This window comes from Camelus bactrianus, chromosome 18 (assembly GCF_048773025.1).
Source record: "Camelus bactrianus isolate YW-2024 breed Bactrian camel chromosome 18, ASM4877302v1, whole genome shotgun sequence".
Taxonomy (NCBI): Eukaryota; Metazoa; Chordata; class Mammalia; order Artiodactyla; family Camelidae; genus Camelus; species Camelus bactrianus.
In genome coordinates, this window is record NC_133556.1 from 3,928,590 (window position 1) to 3,943,566 (window position 14,977).

The following is a 14,977-nucleotide window of genomic DNA, read 5'->3' on the forward strand; positions in this document are numbered from 1 at the left end:
TGGACAGACAAAATGTGGGCTGCCACACAGTGCAGCATCATTCAGCCATAAAAAGTAGTGAAGAACTAACACAATACGGAGGAACCTGGAACACATTATGCTAACTGAAACAAGCCAGACACAAAGGAACAATATGGTAGAATTCCATCTATGTGAAACGTCCAGAAAAGGCAAATTCATAAAGACAGAACGTAGACTAGGGGTGGCCAGGGGCTGGGAGGGGCAGTGACTGTAACAGGTGCAGGGTTTCTTTTGGGGACGGTGGGATGTTCTGAGATGACAGTGGTGATGGTGGCACAGCTGTCAATAGACTGAAAACCATTGAACTGTACATATTCAATTAGCGAACCGAGTATGTGAATTCTCTCTCCATAAAACTGTTACTTAAGAAACAAATAATACAGCCCTTAACAACCTTGAACATCTCTTTTTGTTTTCAGCATGGAGGGGTCACAGGATCATTTTACCTTCTGATTTCACCAGAGCGGCTAAGTGGATTTGCTCCACCGCACGCTGGGCTCCTTCCTCCCTGCACCTTCGGCGACAACTTCCCGTTTCTCCAGTCTGGTGGGAAACGGTGGCTCCCTTTTAGACGTCCCTGGTTACCGGTTTTAGGACCTTTCTGTATTTATTGGTCATTTGTGTTTTCTCTTCTATTAAGTTTTGGTTCGTGTCCTTCACTCATTTATAAAATTGGAATTGATTAATCTGTGGTTTTTAAAACACTCTGTTACATATATTTTGTTTTATATGTTGCCTATATTTTCTCATGTATCAATTTTTAGTAGATGTAAAACACTTAGCAAGTGCCTGGCACGTAATTACTAAACAGGAGGCATATGATTTTTAATTGGCTGGCTTAATTGCCCACATACTGCTCAAAATACCACAAAGCAAGTCTGTGGCTCTAGTGGCTTTATTTCCTACATTTTTCCTTTTTTTCCCAAAGTTTGGTAAAAACCGCCTTGGGTCTAAGAGGAGCCACAACCATCTAGCCCTGGACACGGATGGCGACGACCACCTTCTGAGACCCAGGCTCAGGGACCCACTAACTAGGAAGCAGTGGGACAGCCCCTCTTCCACCCTTTTCAGAAGCACTTGGTGCCAGAGTTAAATGCCAAGAACCAGCAAGTGCTACCTCCTTAGTCTCTCAGGTGTGTCCCACCAAGACGGATGGAAGCAGAGACCTGACTGCGGTTCCTGCCCTGACACGAGACTGATACGTGAACAGGAAACACGGGGATAATGGAATCAAACTCCAAGAGAAGGGAATTTCCTCCTAGTTGAGAGCTCTCAAAAGCTATTAAAATGCCCGCCAGGCTTCACTTGCTGGCCGGTTCCGAGATGCCAGCTGTGGCGGCCAAAACCCCACTGAGCACTCCAGGGGCCCAGGAAGGTCGTGGGCTCAAGTCCCTGAGAAAACACACGTGGTAGTGCACCTTGGCAACAAGGGCGGCCCTTACAGCGCAACTGCATTTCCTTGAGGGAGGCCTTCAACTCCAGACGTAAAAAAGACACACACGCACGGCCCGGTTCCATCTGGTCTCCCAGGTCTCAGCCTGCAGCCGGCACAGGAAGAGAACCCACCACAGGGTTAGATTTCGTGCCTACAGGCTAATCTTAGTCTCGCTGCTCACTGTTGGCTGCGACCACCTCTTGTTCCTGCTGTTCAGCCGGGGAGCCCAGCGCCGTGGTTACTGATTACTTTCCCTCCTCCGCAGACTAGTGAGTGAGGACCTGGAGCAGGTACCTCCCAGTTGCGCGCTGGAGGAAACTCCTGAGGACCGACTTTTGCGCCGGAGGGAAGAACGAGCCCGTAACTGAAGCAGACAGACCCCAGCTGCCCCGCGGGAGCTCTCCGCAGTATCTCTGCCCGAAGAAGCGGCTAGCACCACGCCCCTCCTCCTCATCGTGCGCACTGCGGACTGGGGAGGACACCAGCCAGGCGCGCAGGTACTGGTTTAAAACACATTCCATCAGGTCTATAAAACTGTTTGGAAAAAATTTATTTGAACATCTGAAAGGAAAACTGAGAGACCCCAATAAAACAGAGAAGCTCCGCTCCCTGGCGACGGGCGAGCCTCACAGGTTTCCCCGAGCGGCACCCAGTGCGGTGTGAGCCAGTGGTGCAGCTTGGGGCCCAGGGAGCAGTTGAAGCGCCCGTGTCCGCGGCGGGGACGCGGCCCATTCACAAGGAAGCCAGCCAGACAGATGGACTTGCAAACGCTGCTTCCCCGTCCGCGCTCCGACAGCACAGGCTCGGAGCACATGTCCGAAATGACACTCAGGCTCACAGACCTGGCAGCTTTTAAAGATGTCCACATGGCTGCGCAGAGGGCTGGACATTTCTCCTTCCATCTAGACTTTGACGAATGTGACCAGGTGGGAGGCACCTGGACTGCGATGTCGCAGAACTTTCGCACCCACACAGTTCTGCCAGTGAGGAGGGGCCGCCAGGCCCTCCTCCACAGGGTTGGCCGCCCTTCTCCTGGAAGGCTTCCTCCAACCCAGGCGCAGAAGGCACGGTGCCAGTCGGCAGTATGCAGGGGGCCAGCCTAGCGGATGGGCCTGAATGGGAACGTCATGCCAGAGATGAAGGTGTGTCCGGGGTGCGTGGGCAGGGCAGGGTGGGCAGCGGGGTGGGCCGGTACGGCTCCGTAGCCCAGCGGGGGCGTATGGATGTGAGGGTAGAACCCGGGAGGGAGCGCGGCGTGCGGTGACTGCTGCACCGGGCCCGAGATGACCAGCTGGAGCAGGCTGCGAACACAAGGAGAAGGATCAGGACACACTGGTTCCAACAAGTTCCCCTGACATGCGGCATCGAGGCAGGCCCCTGGACTTGGCACTGCGGGGGAGAGAGAAGAGAAGCCTGGGACACCGAGGTGGCGCTCACACACATGCCAGCACAGGCACCAGATGCGGGCACAGAACAGGCAAGTTTCCAGTCGGGGAAACTTGCGAGCCCAGGGAGGACGGAGGGTGGCTCGTGGCCGGGGAGGAGCGGGAGGAGGTGATCTGGAGGTGGCAGGATTTAGACTGGGGCCGGGAGAGAGGAGGGGCCCGCAGTGGGAAAAGCCGGGATCCTGCAGGATGGGGAGGGAGGGGGCCCGCTGTCCACAGAAGCTTGGGGGCAGCCTCAACCTCTGGTGCAGGGGCCACTGCAGTCAGCATCCGCTGTAGCCTCAACTGTCCACACCTACGGGTCGTGACTGAGGCACCGCAGCAAAAACGGCAGACAGGAAAATTCTCAAAGTCATTCTCCACGACTGAGCCCTAACTGAATTCGAAGCAAAGCCACATGAAAGCGGGCCTTTCACATGATCCTGACGTTGAGAGTCCTGTACTGGCCCCCCCCTCAGAGATGGACTGATGAGAAGTTCCAGAGGATTCCAATGGGGACCCCTAGTTACAACACTAAGAAGATAAAGGATTTATACTCGGTCACTATTTTAATGCCCTGGAAACATTGAACACTCAGTAAAAGCTATGCACAAAGATGGGAAAGATCACAAAGGGATCACTGCAAGGTGGGGAAGAGATGCCACTCGTATCAACAATGTCCCCGGATGCAGGGGACTTTCCTGAAGCCCAGAAGGAAAAAAGAATGAACGAGAAGGAACAGCATGGGTTCCTGAGGGCGGGGAGGCCTCTGGACGAGCTGTCCGTCCTGCTGACAGAACATCTCAAGGAGGGCCATTTTGTTCCACCAGGGACCACCTCCCTCCACCCTCTCCGGTTCACTGCCTGGACGCCTGAGCGGAGCCGCCCCTCCCAGCAGAGTCCGACGTGGAGCCAGACCAGCAGGGACACCCATCCTCTGGAGGTAGCTCCGCTCGCCCATCAGCCGTGAAGGAGGATCTGGCCTGCCCTCCAGCCTCATATTACACATGTGACCAGCGCGACAGGCCTGCCCACACTTCCGGCCCTGGCAGGGCTGCTGGTCAGGCTCTGGGCAGTTGGGTGCACGCACAGTGCGGTGGGGCCTGGTGGGCGCTCACCCTCTGTCCACACTGCCTGCCAACGCCAGCCCTGGGGCCCCGCCTTCTATGTTAAAAACTAGCATGACCATCTTAAGAGAGAACCACATTGATCATCCGACTAACTGAACTTCGCTGTCCTCACTCCTGTAAACCCTGCTGTGTGCACACTACCGTGTGCACAAGAGTTCAGCCTTCAGCCTTCAACCAGCAACATTTCCTCACAGTCACCCCAACACCTGTTTTTAGCAGACACATCATGTTTCCTCCTTGTGATGTATCACTACTAACTTACTAAGTATCTCTGTGCTACCGGACTAGGGCTAGGCTGCTTCCAGCTTCCTGCTGCTAATAATGCTACATTATTTGCATGAAACATTTCTGTGCAGGTAATTTTCTGCTTCTTAGATTCAGTGAAATTAACTAGATCAAGAGAAACTGCTAACTTATACAAGTAACAGTAAAAGTGACAGCGGCTACCACTTCTTAGGTGCTTATTACATATTAAGTACTATTCTAAGTGCTTTCTGTGTTTCTGCTCAATTAATCCTCACCAAAATCCTATGACGTGGGCGGAGGGGAGGGCAGGGGAGAGGAGGCAGGGGGACGTGAAACAGGTACTATTATTTTCTCGATTTTACAGTGAAAAAGGAGGTAATGGGAGATAAGAAACTCGGCTGAGGTCACGTAGACAGGAAGTCGCAAGGCTGGAACTCTGACCAGCAGCTGTGACCGCAGCTCCTGCTTCTCATCACCATTCCCACTGCTCCCCCCAGATTATGACAATAACCACCAATCGTGGAGAGACCTCGGGGTGCCATGGACTGGGCTAAGAATTTTACAAACACCACCTCGTTTAAACCTCACTGCAACCCTGTAAGGCAGGTGAGTGACTGCCACCACTTGACAAGGGGGCACCGAGGCTCAGAGTCAGTGCCACAGCAAACCACAGATGGAACGGAGCTCAGAGCCCGGTCTGTGCTGCCAGACACCAAGGCGCTGGCCTAACCGACACGCTGTGCCCCAGGGCTGTGTCTCTGCAGTATTCCCCAAAGGGCTGGGCAGCCACGAGGTCACCAACGGTGCCTGTGCACCACCACCTCGACACACACGTGCTGACGCAGGGAGCACTGCTTTCTTCCCTGATGGCCGTTTTTTCCATTCCTTTGACCTGCTCTCTCCTTGGGCTTCCTCTCACGTGGGTCACGCTATTAATCCATCCCCCACTTACTGTCAGGTCCTTTGGGGGCCCCTTGTAAACAGAAGCTCTATAGCCTGCAGACCAGCCCTCCCCAAGGAAGCCTGGACAAGGGTCTGCCCTGCCTTGTACTCCAGCACCCTCAACCTCCACTCCAGCCCGTCTAGAAGTCTTGAGCAGGCACTTACTTATTATGCGGCAGCCTGGAGCACAAGGTTCTCAGGTCATCTGAAATTAAGGAGATACAGAATTAGGAACAGACTTGAGACAACGAGATGAGCAATTCCCTGATGTTCCAGGCCACTAGCAAGACAGTAATGATGCCTCACACGACAACTTCCTGGCATCAATTAGAAACTGGGTTCTCTTTCTCTTCAATTTTCGCTTTAACAAAGTAGGTCCCAAACAGAATCCATCACTTAGGGAAGCGGGTAGCTCTACTGGTAATTTGTTAGATGGCTGGGAAAGGGCCCAGAGACAGCAGGTCAGATGCCCAAGGCAGTCTCAGAGCAAGACAGGATTCGGGAAGCCCGTGACCCGGGACCACCACTTGGGCCGGAGGCAACGTCTGTGAGCCAACAGTCAGAAAGCAAACACAAGTGTGTCATCAGCACCAGATCGTTCTCCTCGGACAGTCTGAGCACTGAAACGCAGAACTAAGGAACCCTCAAAACCGGTGACGGGAATGTTTCATGCACTTAAACATGTGCGTTTTATTGTATATAAATTATGCCTCAATAAAAAGGAACTGCAGAAAAAGAAAAGATTCTCCAAGAGGGACGATATTAAGCTATTATTATCCATGCTCTGAAGAGTCCCTGGGCCTGGGCAAAACAGTCAGGAGACACACAGAGATGTCACGGCCAGTGTTCTACCTGGGTTGAGTTCCGCGACTCCCACCCTCTTCCCCTGTATTCACTAAGAGGAAAGAAGTCCTAAAAGAAGCAGAAAACAGTGTGTGTCTAGGAGCCCCTATTTCTTTCCATTGGGTGGTATCCCCGCCCCTAGGGAGGCCCGGGCAGGGAAAGGACCCACCTCTCGTGCACAGCAGGGCTCCAGAGGCCATGGCCACCTGCAAAGCCTGTGCGAGCCGGTCCAGGGAAAGCTCGATCTCCTGGGAGGCATTGAGGGGGTTCAGTTCATCCGCCAATCTGTTGATCTCCTCCACCAGTGGGACCATGTGGTCAAAGAGGATGAGCCCCAGGCGCCCGTACAGGTTTTTCTCGGTTAAGTGCACCTGGAGCATCATGAGAACCTGCAGGACGCTGAGGTGCAGCTTTGAGTACAAGAGGTGGGAGTCCCTGTCCATCCCTCCCGAGTCCTTCGTGACTTTGGGAGCAACGTGGCCATTGGATAAGGAGGGCTTTTTCTTCCTTTTGTAAGCCAGAGGAGCCTTCACACACCAGCGGATCAGCCCAGTGAGCGGGGTGAGCTCTAAAAATCCTATTGGGAGGTTGGCTGCGATTGGAGTATTTAAAAAAGTGATGAGAATCAACCTTGGGTCCTCAAAAATCCAGTTGACAATCATTTCAAGCAAGTCCAATGGTGGGATGAGGTCATCTGCAAACAAAGATGCATGAAGTCAGGAGGGTTTTCAGCCCCAGGGACAGAAGTACACGGGAGGTGGGGGGAGGGCCTCCAAGTTCACAGCACCCGTCACCTGACGTTCAGACGACGGACTGGTGTTCTCACCTATTTTGTCTCCTTTCCTAGAACATCCTCTCCATGAGGGCTGGGACTCTCATCATACTCAGAGTTCCATCCCCAGTGCCAGGACCGCCTGGCCACAGTGGGGCTCAAGAAACGTTTGTTAAATGAACAATTCCCTAAAACTCCATTATGCCTTGAAGAGCCCATGTGTCAGTTTAAATAAAATCCCACACTTTTATAACCAAAACTACTATCACACTTCACCCAGGCGCTTGTGAGTAGGTTTTATCCCTATGTTTGGCGTTCCCTCAATGGTACGGTGACGGTAAGGGCGGCCTCTGGGGAGCAGCTCAGAGTCCCATCAACGATCTGCAGCTGCCAAGAGCCATCCCAGCTCCAAAACTGGAACCTCTGTCTAAGCAAAGCCTTGACTCCAGGGATTCCTGAGACCTGGCACATTCTGTGGCAAGACAGAGAATAATGATTAGAAAAACAAATGTTGACATTATTCTGGGTTTACGATGTGCCAGGCACCGGTCTAAGTCCCTTACACACGTTAACTCACTTAATCCTCAAACAATTCTCCTATTATATAAAGGATAAGGAAACTGAGGCACAGTGATGTTAAGTAATCCCCTCCAGACTTATTAAAGTATGTGGTGGGCCCAGATCTGAGCCCAGGTAGCCTGGCTCTTAACCACTGGTCTACAATGCCCATCCTGGGATCAGCACACAATGCCTTGGGCTGTCTGTGTGCACAGGAGTGGGTCCCCAGCCTCCTGTTTTGAGGGCTGTGCACCTTCAGCTCGTGAAAAAGCTCGGGATGACGGAGCCCCTTCCAGGCTGCTAAGGTCCAGAGCCAAGCCTGAGAAAGCAGAGGCGGAGAGGGAGCCCCGTGTCACTGTAAGGCCCCCGGCTGTTCTTTCTCGGGAAACACTGGCCTTTTCCCTGAGGTTATGCCCACCTTGGTGCTAACCCACCCCTTCCCTTCTGTTATGAAATGATGGTGACAGGAGGTAGCAGTGTTGTCTGTGATCTTTACTTGGCAAAATAAACAGTGGTGACCCTGTGTCTGGCCCCTTGACTCCCCAAGATGCTTCTGTCTGGGAAATGGCAGTCTCAGGTCCACTCCTCCAGCATCACAGCCCCTCCCCTGCCCCACACACATCTGAGATGAGGAATCTGCAGGACCCGGTGGCGGTGTGCGCACACGTGCTCTGTGAATGCACACAAACGTGTGTACTTGAGTGAATAATCCCTACACCCTTCCTTTGCAGAGACCCAGATTCTCTGCGCCATTCAGGTAGGAGAGGATTCTGCTGGGTTAGGTGAGCCTCTGCCGTCTGCTGTGTGGTACTGAGGCCCCGCCCCGCCCCCACTGGAATGGGCTCCTGTCACCCGAAGCACCAAGAGCAGCAGCAATCACCATTCTGACGGTGAGCTCAGGCCCGCCACTGTGCAGCCAGTGATTTCCACGTGTCCAAACTCACCAAATTGTATATATAAACACATATAGCTTTTTGCACGTCAATCGTACTTTAACAAAGCAATTTAAAAAAGAAAAAAGAAACCGCTGACTTATCAGACTGGCAAACTGACTTACAAGAAAAATACCTCATCTCATAATTATCCTAGAATGTTACTAGTACTCTCTGAACATCCCTTCCTTCTCCATATGTTAATTAACCCATTCTCAATGTTAAGGCCAATTTCTGTCCTTGTTGCCCTGGAATAACTAATGACTTGAAAGGACAACTGTTATGCTGTAAATAGGGTTTAATCAAATCTCTCCTGTGGGAAAACACAAGGCCTGAATACTGTTCCTAGCTACTGACGGCTCCTAAGAAGCCTCCGAGGAGAGCGCCAGGGAAAATCCCACCCTCGCAGTGGGGCGCCGCTCCCACGACCTGCCGCCCCTCCCGCGGCAGGTGGCTACAGAAGACGAGATGAGATGAGACTACACGTAGGTGTGACATGCACCTGAATGGCCATACTGTCCACGCGAGCTTTCTCAGAAGAACTAAAAAGTCTAACAGCAAGAAAAAAGTCACAAATAACAGGAAACTCGCATATGCTCAGGGTGTCAGTGGGAGACCAATGCTGGACTGAACAGAAATGGGAAATGTTGCTGAAGGCTTTCAACATGCTGGTTTAGCTACCAGACCAGGGTAAGGAAGGGACCACCTGTCAGCCCTCTGAGCCGCCAGAGCGGAGGGCAGAGGAGGAGGAAGAGGAGCCCGAAAGGGAAAAGCAGGCTTTGAGTCTGGCTCTGCAGAGAAGGCTGCTCGCCGCGCGAGGCCTGTAACTTCCCCTCATGAAAAGCAAGAGCCACAGACCCTGGCCAGGGCTGCCTGGGCTGTGGGGGCCACACAAGGACACAGATGCAGAAGGACTCAGTGCTTCTCAATCCATGTTCCCTGGAACCCACCACTAGGGGAAGAAAGTGGGCAGCAGAGCCCAGTGGGTGGGGTCAGAGACCCCCGTCCCAAATCAACCAGAGCTGATCAACATCTATCAGTTTCTTTAATGGGAGTCTGCATAAAATGATCTGACCAGAGGGCTCTGCCGCTGGACAAGGACAAGGGACGTGGGCTTCTCCCAGCTGAAGTCAAATGCTAACTAATGGCCACCCTGAAGACCATTCCTGGCATCTTGCTAAGGAAGTCTCAGAACATCACTGACGCATGCCTCCCAGTGCAATGCACTGAGGACACACCATGGTCTGGGGAACATTGTTTAATCTGAATCTTCCATAAGGAAACAAACAAATCTAAATTGAGGGATGTTCTGTAAAACAACAGGCCTGAGCTCTTTAAAAATGTCAATGTCACATATCCAGAGGGAACCTTAATTCAAAAAGACACCTGCACCCCAATGTTCATAGCAGCACTATTTACAATAGCCAAGACATGGAAAAAACCTTAATGTCCATCAACAGATGACTGGATAAAGAAGTTGTGGTATATTTATACAATGGAATACTACTCAGCCATAAAAATGATAAAATGCCATTTGCAGCAACATGGATGGCCCTGGAGAATGTCATTCTAAGTGAAGCGAAAAGAGAAAGAAAAATACCATATATCACTCATATGTGGAATCTAAATAACAGAAAAGACAAATGAACTTATATATAAAACAGAAACAGACTCACAGACATAGAAAACAGACTTGTGGTTGCCAGGGGTGAGGGGGGAGGGAAGAGATAAACTGGGAGTTTGAGATTTGCAGATATTGATGGGTATATATAAAATATATAAACAAGTTTATACTGTATAGCACAGGGAAATATATTCAATATCTTGTGGTAGCTTACGGTGAAAAAGAATATGAAGATGAATATATGCATGTTCATGAATGACTGAGGAATTGTGCTATACACCAGAAATTGATACAACATTGTAAACTGACTGTACCTCAATAAAAAAAAAAAAAGTCAATGTCAGAAGAGACTTTTTTAAGTGCCAGGAAGGACCTGTTTTAAAAAGACCACAGTGACATGACAGCCATGCATGAGGTATGATCCCTGACTGGATTCTGAACTCTCCTGACCCCTCAAAACAGGAGGAAAAAGGCTATAAAAGACATTAGCGAGACAATCAAGGAAATCTGAGTAACAGGCTACACGTGAGATAATAGTTTTCTGTCAATATTTAGTTTCTTACATGTGATAATGGTATCATGGGTACAGACGGAAATGTTCTTGTCCTTAGGAGATACATGTTTAAGTACTTGGTACATGATACTGGCAACAAACTCTCAACAGTTCAGGAAAAAAATACTTGTGGGAGTGCAGGTGTGGGGGAGAAAGAGCAGAGGGAAAGGAGAAAGAACATACGGTGAATGTTAACACCTGGTGAACCTCGGTGAGAGGCACATAAACATTAGTTGTAATATTCCTGCAACTTTCCTGAAGTTTTGAAATTTTTTAAAACAAAATATGAAGAATAAAAAAAGCAAGTCATGGGAGGGAGGTTAGAGCTCATGGGTAGAGCATGTGCTTCGCATGCATGAGGTCCTGGGTTCAATCCCTAGTACCTCCGTTAACCAAAAAAATAAAAACAAACACCCCCCCAAACTCCCAAAACCCCCACATAAAACAAAACAAAAACTTAAAAAAAAAAAGAAAAGAAAGAAAAGCAAGTCAAGTCATGTCTAGGAAGAAAGCCACATCTCTCCCAGGCATCGGAGCCTTGCTTCGGGGGCTGTCTGCCACTTGGACCATTCCCATCAGGCAGATAGGAACCACTAAGAAAAATCCCCTGTTAGCAAATTCCAGAAGTCCAGGCGGCCCACCCTGTTAGCTTTCAGCTCGAAATAAAATACACATTTCAGAGATAATGACCAAAGCACTCACGGCTGGGTGTTCAGTGGAAGCACCACTGGCAACCAGCTGGAGCCTCTGGAATGGCAACAACCTGTTTAAAGTTTACCTGACGCCAGGTCATACAGCGCGGTGACGGAAGTAATGAACTGGCAGCAGAAGCGAGGGCTGGCACTGAATATCTGCTTCAGCGTCTGAACGGATCCTGGCACCAAACAGCAGTAGTCGTCCACGAGGGCCCTGGCTAACCTCACACAGTAGACCACAGGCGTCCGCTAGAAAAAAGCCACAGTCCACGTAACTACAGGTGTTGTGAGCGAGGGGACGGGCAACTCCGTGTCTGCCTTCTGTCCAAGGCAGCCTGCACTACAAGGGCAGAGCCGAGTAGGTGGGACAGAGGGCATACGACTTTTAGCCGAGGCTAAAATATTCACTATCTTGCCCTTTACGTGAAAGGCCTGTTGAACTCTGCTTTGAAGTTTACTTGGGAAAAGTCATTCCTAACTTCAGATGAGGAAATGACAACTTTTGTAACCCTACAGGTAAGACTCCAAAAGTCAAAGTTAACCATTGCTTCCACATTGATGAGATTTGAGATTTAGGGAAGTCTGTGAACTATGATTTAGATCAGTCCTTTCTCAACTTCTCTTACGACTCTCTCCTATTACGGGTTCCCTTACTACTTCTGAATCCTGGATCACCACCCTCCCCAGCCTTTTTCCTTCCCACTCAGATGCCAATCTGTAGCTGCTGCCATATTTAACAGCTGCTCAGGATGCTACAGTTCCTGGGCCACAACACAGCCTGCGGGGGAAACCGCAAGGAGGCATCAGGCCAGACTGTCCTCTCAGGCTGAAATCTGCCCTGGACTACATCACACCAGCCGCCTCCACCTTTCCTCAGAAGGAAGCTGCAGCCCCACACCCCAGTGTGGCAAACTCTGAGCCAAATGCAAGACCCTTTCCTGTTGTTAACATCTGCTTTCACTTTGCCAAAATGCTAGCATCACAGTACCACATCATGAGAGAGAAATAGAAAATCATATGACGAATAACAAAACGCTAAAGTTCACATCACTTGGTTGTTAAGGGACAGAGGTAATCTTGGGGTAAAACCCAACACACAGTATCAATTCAGATGCCCCAGAAATCGGACTGGTGAGAATTATGGTACAGATTTCACTGATATTTACCTCTGTACTACAAAAAACGATATATATTTTTGCTGGCCAAATTTTAGAGATAAATAAGATCATAAGAAAAATATTTAAATAAATTGGAAAAAAAAAAAACCCAAATGATTTCAAGGCCTTGGGAATGAAACAGGTTTGAGAGACTGAATGTAGTCAATTCTGTTATCTTAGCTAAGGATCCTATTAATCAAGATTTTGAGTTAGTAACTACTCTGAGCGAATTATCAATTTTTCAAAGACCGAGTAACAAAAAAGCAAAACAAAATAGATCTTCCAAAAAACTAACATGAAATCTACTATAAATACACATTTTTTCTTTGATATTTAAAAACACTCTAGAAGGCCCTTATGTCCATAGCAATGAGGAGAGCCAGCAATTTTGTAATGGCACCCTGGAACAACTCACATGCTGACTGATTCAACTGTATAAAAACAAGCAAATATTGCCACAATAAGACACATAATGATCTTAAAAAAAAAAAAGAATCTTTGAAGCTGCATGTATAGCTGTTTTCAAAATCCTACCTTCTTGTTTTTAACTAAGAAAAACGACCTTTCACTTGTTCTGAAGACAGAACCATTTCTTCTTAAATTCATTTACCATTACAAACTACTGTTTTTCTCAAGATTGGTTACAACTTGTATTTATAGGTCTGGGGTATCAGCATATAGGGCAGTGGTATCAGGCAGATAAAGTGGAAAAGGCCTCTCCAGAAATCCAACTGAATTAAAATTCCTGACGCTAGACTCGTCCTCGGAAGCTCTGGGGAAAAGGCTATTTCTGGAGAAGTACCTGGAGCCATGAGGCTGCACACTCCAACACTGGGATTCGACACACTGCCACTGCCATGGAGACCAGTTTTCCCAACAAGCTCATCCGGCTGTCATCGGCTTTGTTCCCTTGGGGGCTGAAAAGGGATGAGAAAATAATCTGCCGGACAGAGTCCTTGGTTTGCTCCTGGAAATAATTGCACATGATTTCAAGAAGTTGGAGCTCCTGAAGTGAATTCAGTCTCTGTAAAACAAGTCCAGGAGAAGTGATGAGAAATTTTAACACACCTATTAATTCACACCATAAGAAAACAGAAAATACGCTATTTTCCCCAGGGAACTTTTCATCTCTCTAAAGCCTGGGTCCCGGGGAATAGAACTCTGCTGTTAATCTCAGGAAATGTCATTATATGTCACTATGCATCGTCCTGGGGAACTCGGGATGACCTACAGACGTCTGAGATGACAAGACTTTAACGTCTCTTCCTTTAACACCACTGAGACGCAGCTGTCACATGCCCCGCAATACAGGCACCTCGGCTGCTGCTCGAAGAGCAAGGCCAAGGGCGAGAAGGAGCCCTCGACAGCAGGGCATCTGTGTTTTGACAAACGCCTGTCACCGACAGCGGAGGGAAAAAGAGCAGGAGTCTCCCCGTCGCGGCCGCCGGTCCCCCGCCGCACCTTGGGCTGCGCGCCGCGCTCCTTGGGCACCTGGAACACGAACTCCTCGAGCAGCTCCACGGGGCCCTTGTCCACGATGGGCAGCGGCGCGCTCTGCAGCTGGCTGCTGAAGTAGATGTCCAGGTGGTACAGCACCTCCTTGGCGGCGCTGAGCGCGTCGCGGCGCAGCAGCGAGTGGCGGATGTCGCTCATGGTGCGGCCGCCGCGGCCCGGGGCGCCGGGAGCGCGTCGAGACTTCCGCCCCGGGCCCCGCGGACGCGCCCGCCGCTGTGGAGACAAAGAGGCCGCGACCGGCCTCCGCCCGCCGACCCCGGGCCCGCGCCGCGGCGCCCGCCCGCACGCGGCTACCCGCTCAGGCCCGCTCAGGGGGCCATCGCCGCCGCCGCCGCCGCCGGCCAGCGGGCGCCCCGGGTATGCGACTGCGGCGCCACCGAGGGCCGCGGGAGCCCGGACGCCGCGGAGCCGAACGGCGGCGGAATGCCGAGCGCGGCGACGGCGGCCCGCAGGGGCCAAGCCACGGCGGTGGCGAGGGCCCGCCCTCAGGAGGGCGCCCCCTGGCGGCTCGGCCCGCGGCGCGAAGGGCGCCGCTCCTCCCAGAGGCAGGCCCCGCCCCTCCCCGCAGGCCCCGCCCCTGGGCCCTGCGACTGCCCTGCGGGTCCAGAGCGACTTGGGTATCACACCCACCGGTGAACGCTCACGGGGTCTTATGCTCCCACCCCAACTCCGGGGAGGCCCGCCGAAGCTCCACGTGCTCCCTCTGCACGGCGTTCAAGGCCTGCACATTTGCGTTCACTTTGCTTTTCAAAGGATGGGGTGGTGGTGGAGGGCCCTGGCTCAGGCCTCAGCCGTTTATCTTCAAGAGTAAATTTAGTCTAAACTCACGAGGCTGCTGTGACAAATGCTGCCTCCCTACCCCACAGTCCCTACTCCCCAGTACCCTCCAGAGTGGCCTGGCCCAGTAGAGGATGCTGGGTGTGGTTAAGGAGATGAAAAAAAGCCAAGGCCTTCCCCTGGGAAAGATGGAAAGGACATCAAAGAGGACGCAGCCAGGAACAGCTCCAGGTCGCGGAGACCCCCTTGCACAACAGGCAACACAGCCATAAGGCCCACCTGTCCAGGAGCCTAGTGGGAGACCAAGGTCCACTGGAGCCCCTGAGAAGTCACCTCTGATTCCATTGGCACCA

At 51.2% G+C, this 14,977-nt stretch overlaps 1 protein-coding gene across 4 annotated transcripts; it reads right to left on the minus strand.

The window, feature by feature from the left end:
* Positions 1-1,988: 1,988 nt before the first annotated feature.
* INTS15 (integrator complex subunit 15) lies at positions 1,989-14,274 on the minus strand. 4 transcript variants are annotated; one of them, XM_045503911.2, is made up of 6 exons: positions 13,824-14,272; positions 13,135-13,356; positions 11,259-11,424; positions 6,211-6,735; positions 5,364-5,403; positions 1,989-2,757 (listed from the first exon to the last, which is right to left on the minus strand). In XM_045503911.2, exons 1-6 carry the CDS (start codon positions 13,983-13,985, stop codon positions 2,556-2,558), a joined length of 1,317 nt encoding a protein of 438 aa, XP_045359867.1. In that variant the 5' UTR covers positions 13,986-14,272; the 3' UTR covers positions 1,989-2,555. The 4 variants fall into 4 exon arrangements, with proteins under 4 accessions (XP_045359867.1, XP_010964117.1, XP_045359876.1 ...); XM_010965815.3 differs by having other exon boundaries at positions 13,794-14,270; XM_045503920.1 differs by lacking the exon at positions 13,824-14,272 and adding an exon at positions 13,648-13,722.
* Between the last annotated feature and the right edge of the window lie 703 nt (positions 14,275-14,977).

Coding starts and splice junctions, on each gene's coding strand:
- INTS15 (XM_010965815.3), bottom strand. CDS start 13,985: ATGAGCGACATCCGCCACTCGCTGCTGCGCCGCGACGCGCTCAGCGCC. Junction 11,425..13,134: donor GTGCAGCCTCATGGCTCCAG/GTACTTCTCCAG, acceptor GCTTTTTTCTAG/CGGACGCCTGTGGTCTACTG. Junction 5,404..6,210: donor AGCCCTGCTGTGCACGAGAG/GTGGGTCCTTTC, acceptor CCTTAATTTCAG/ATGACCTGAGAACCTTGTGC.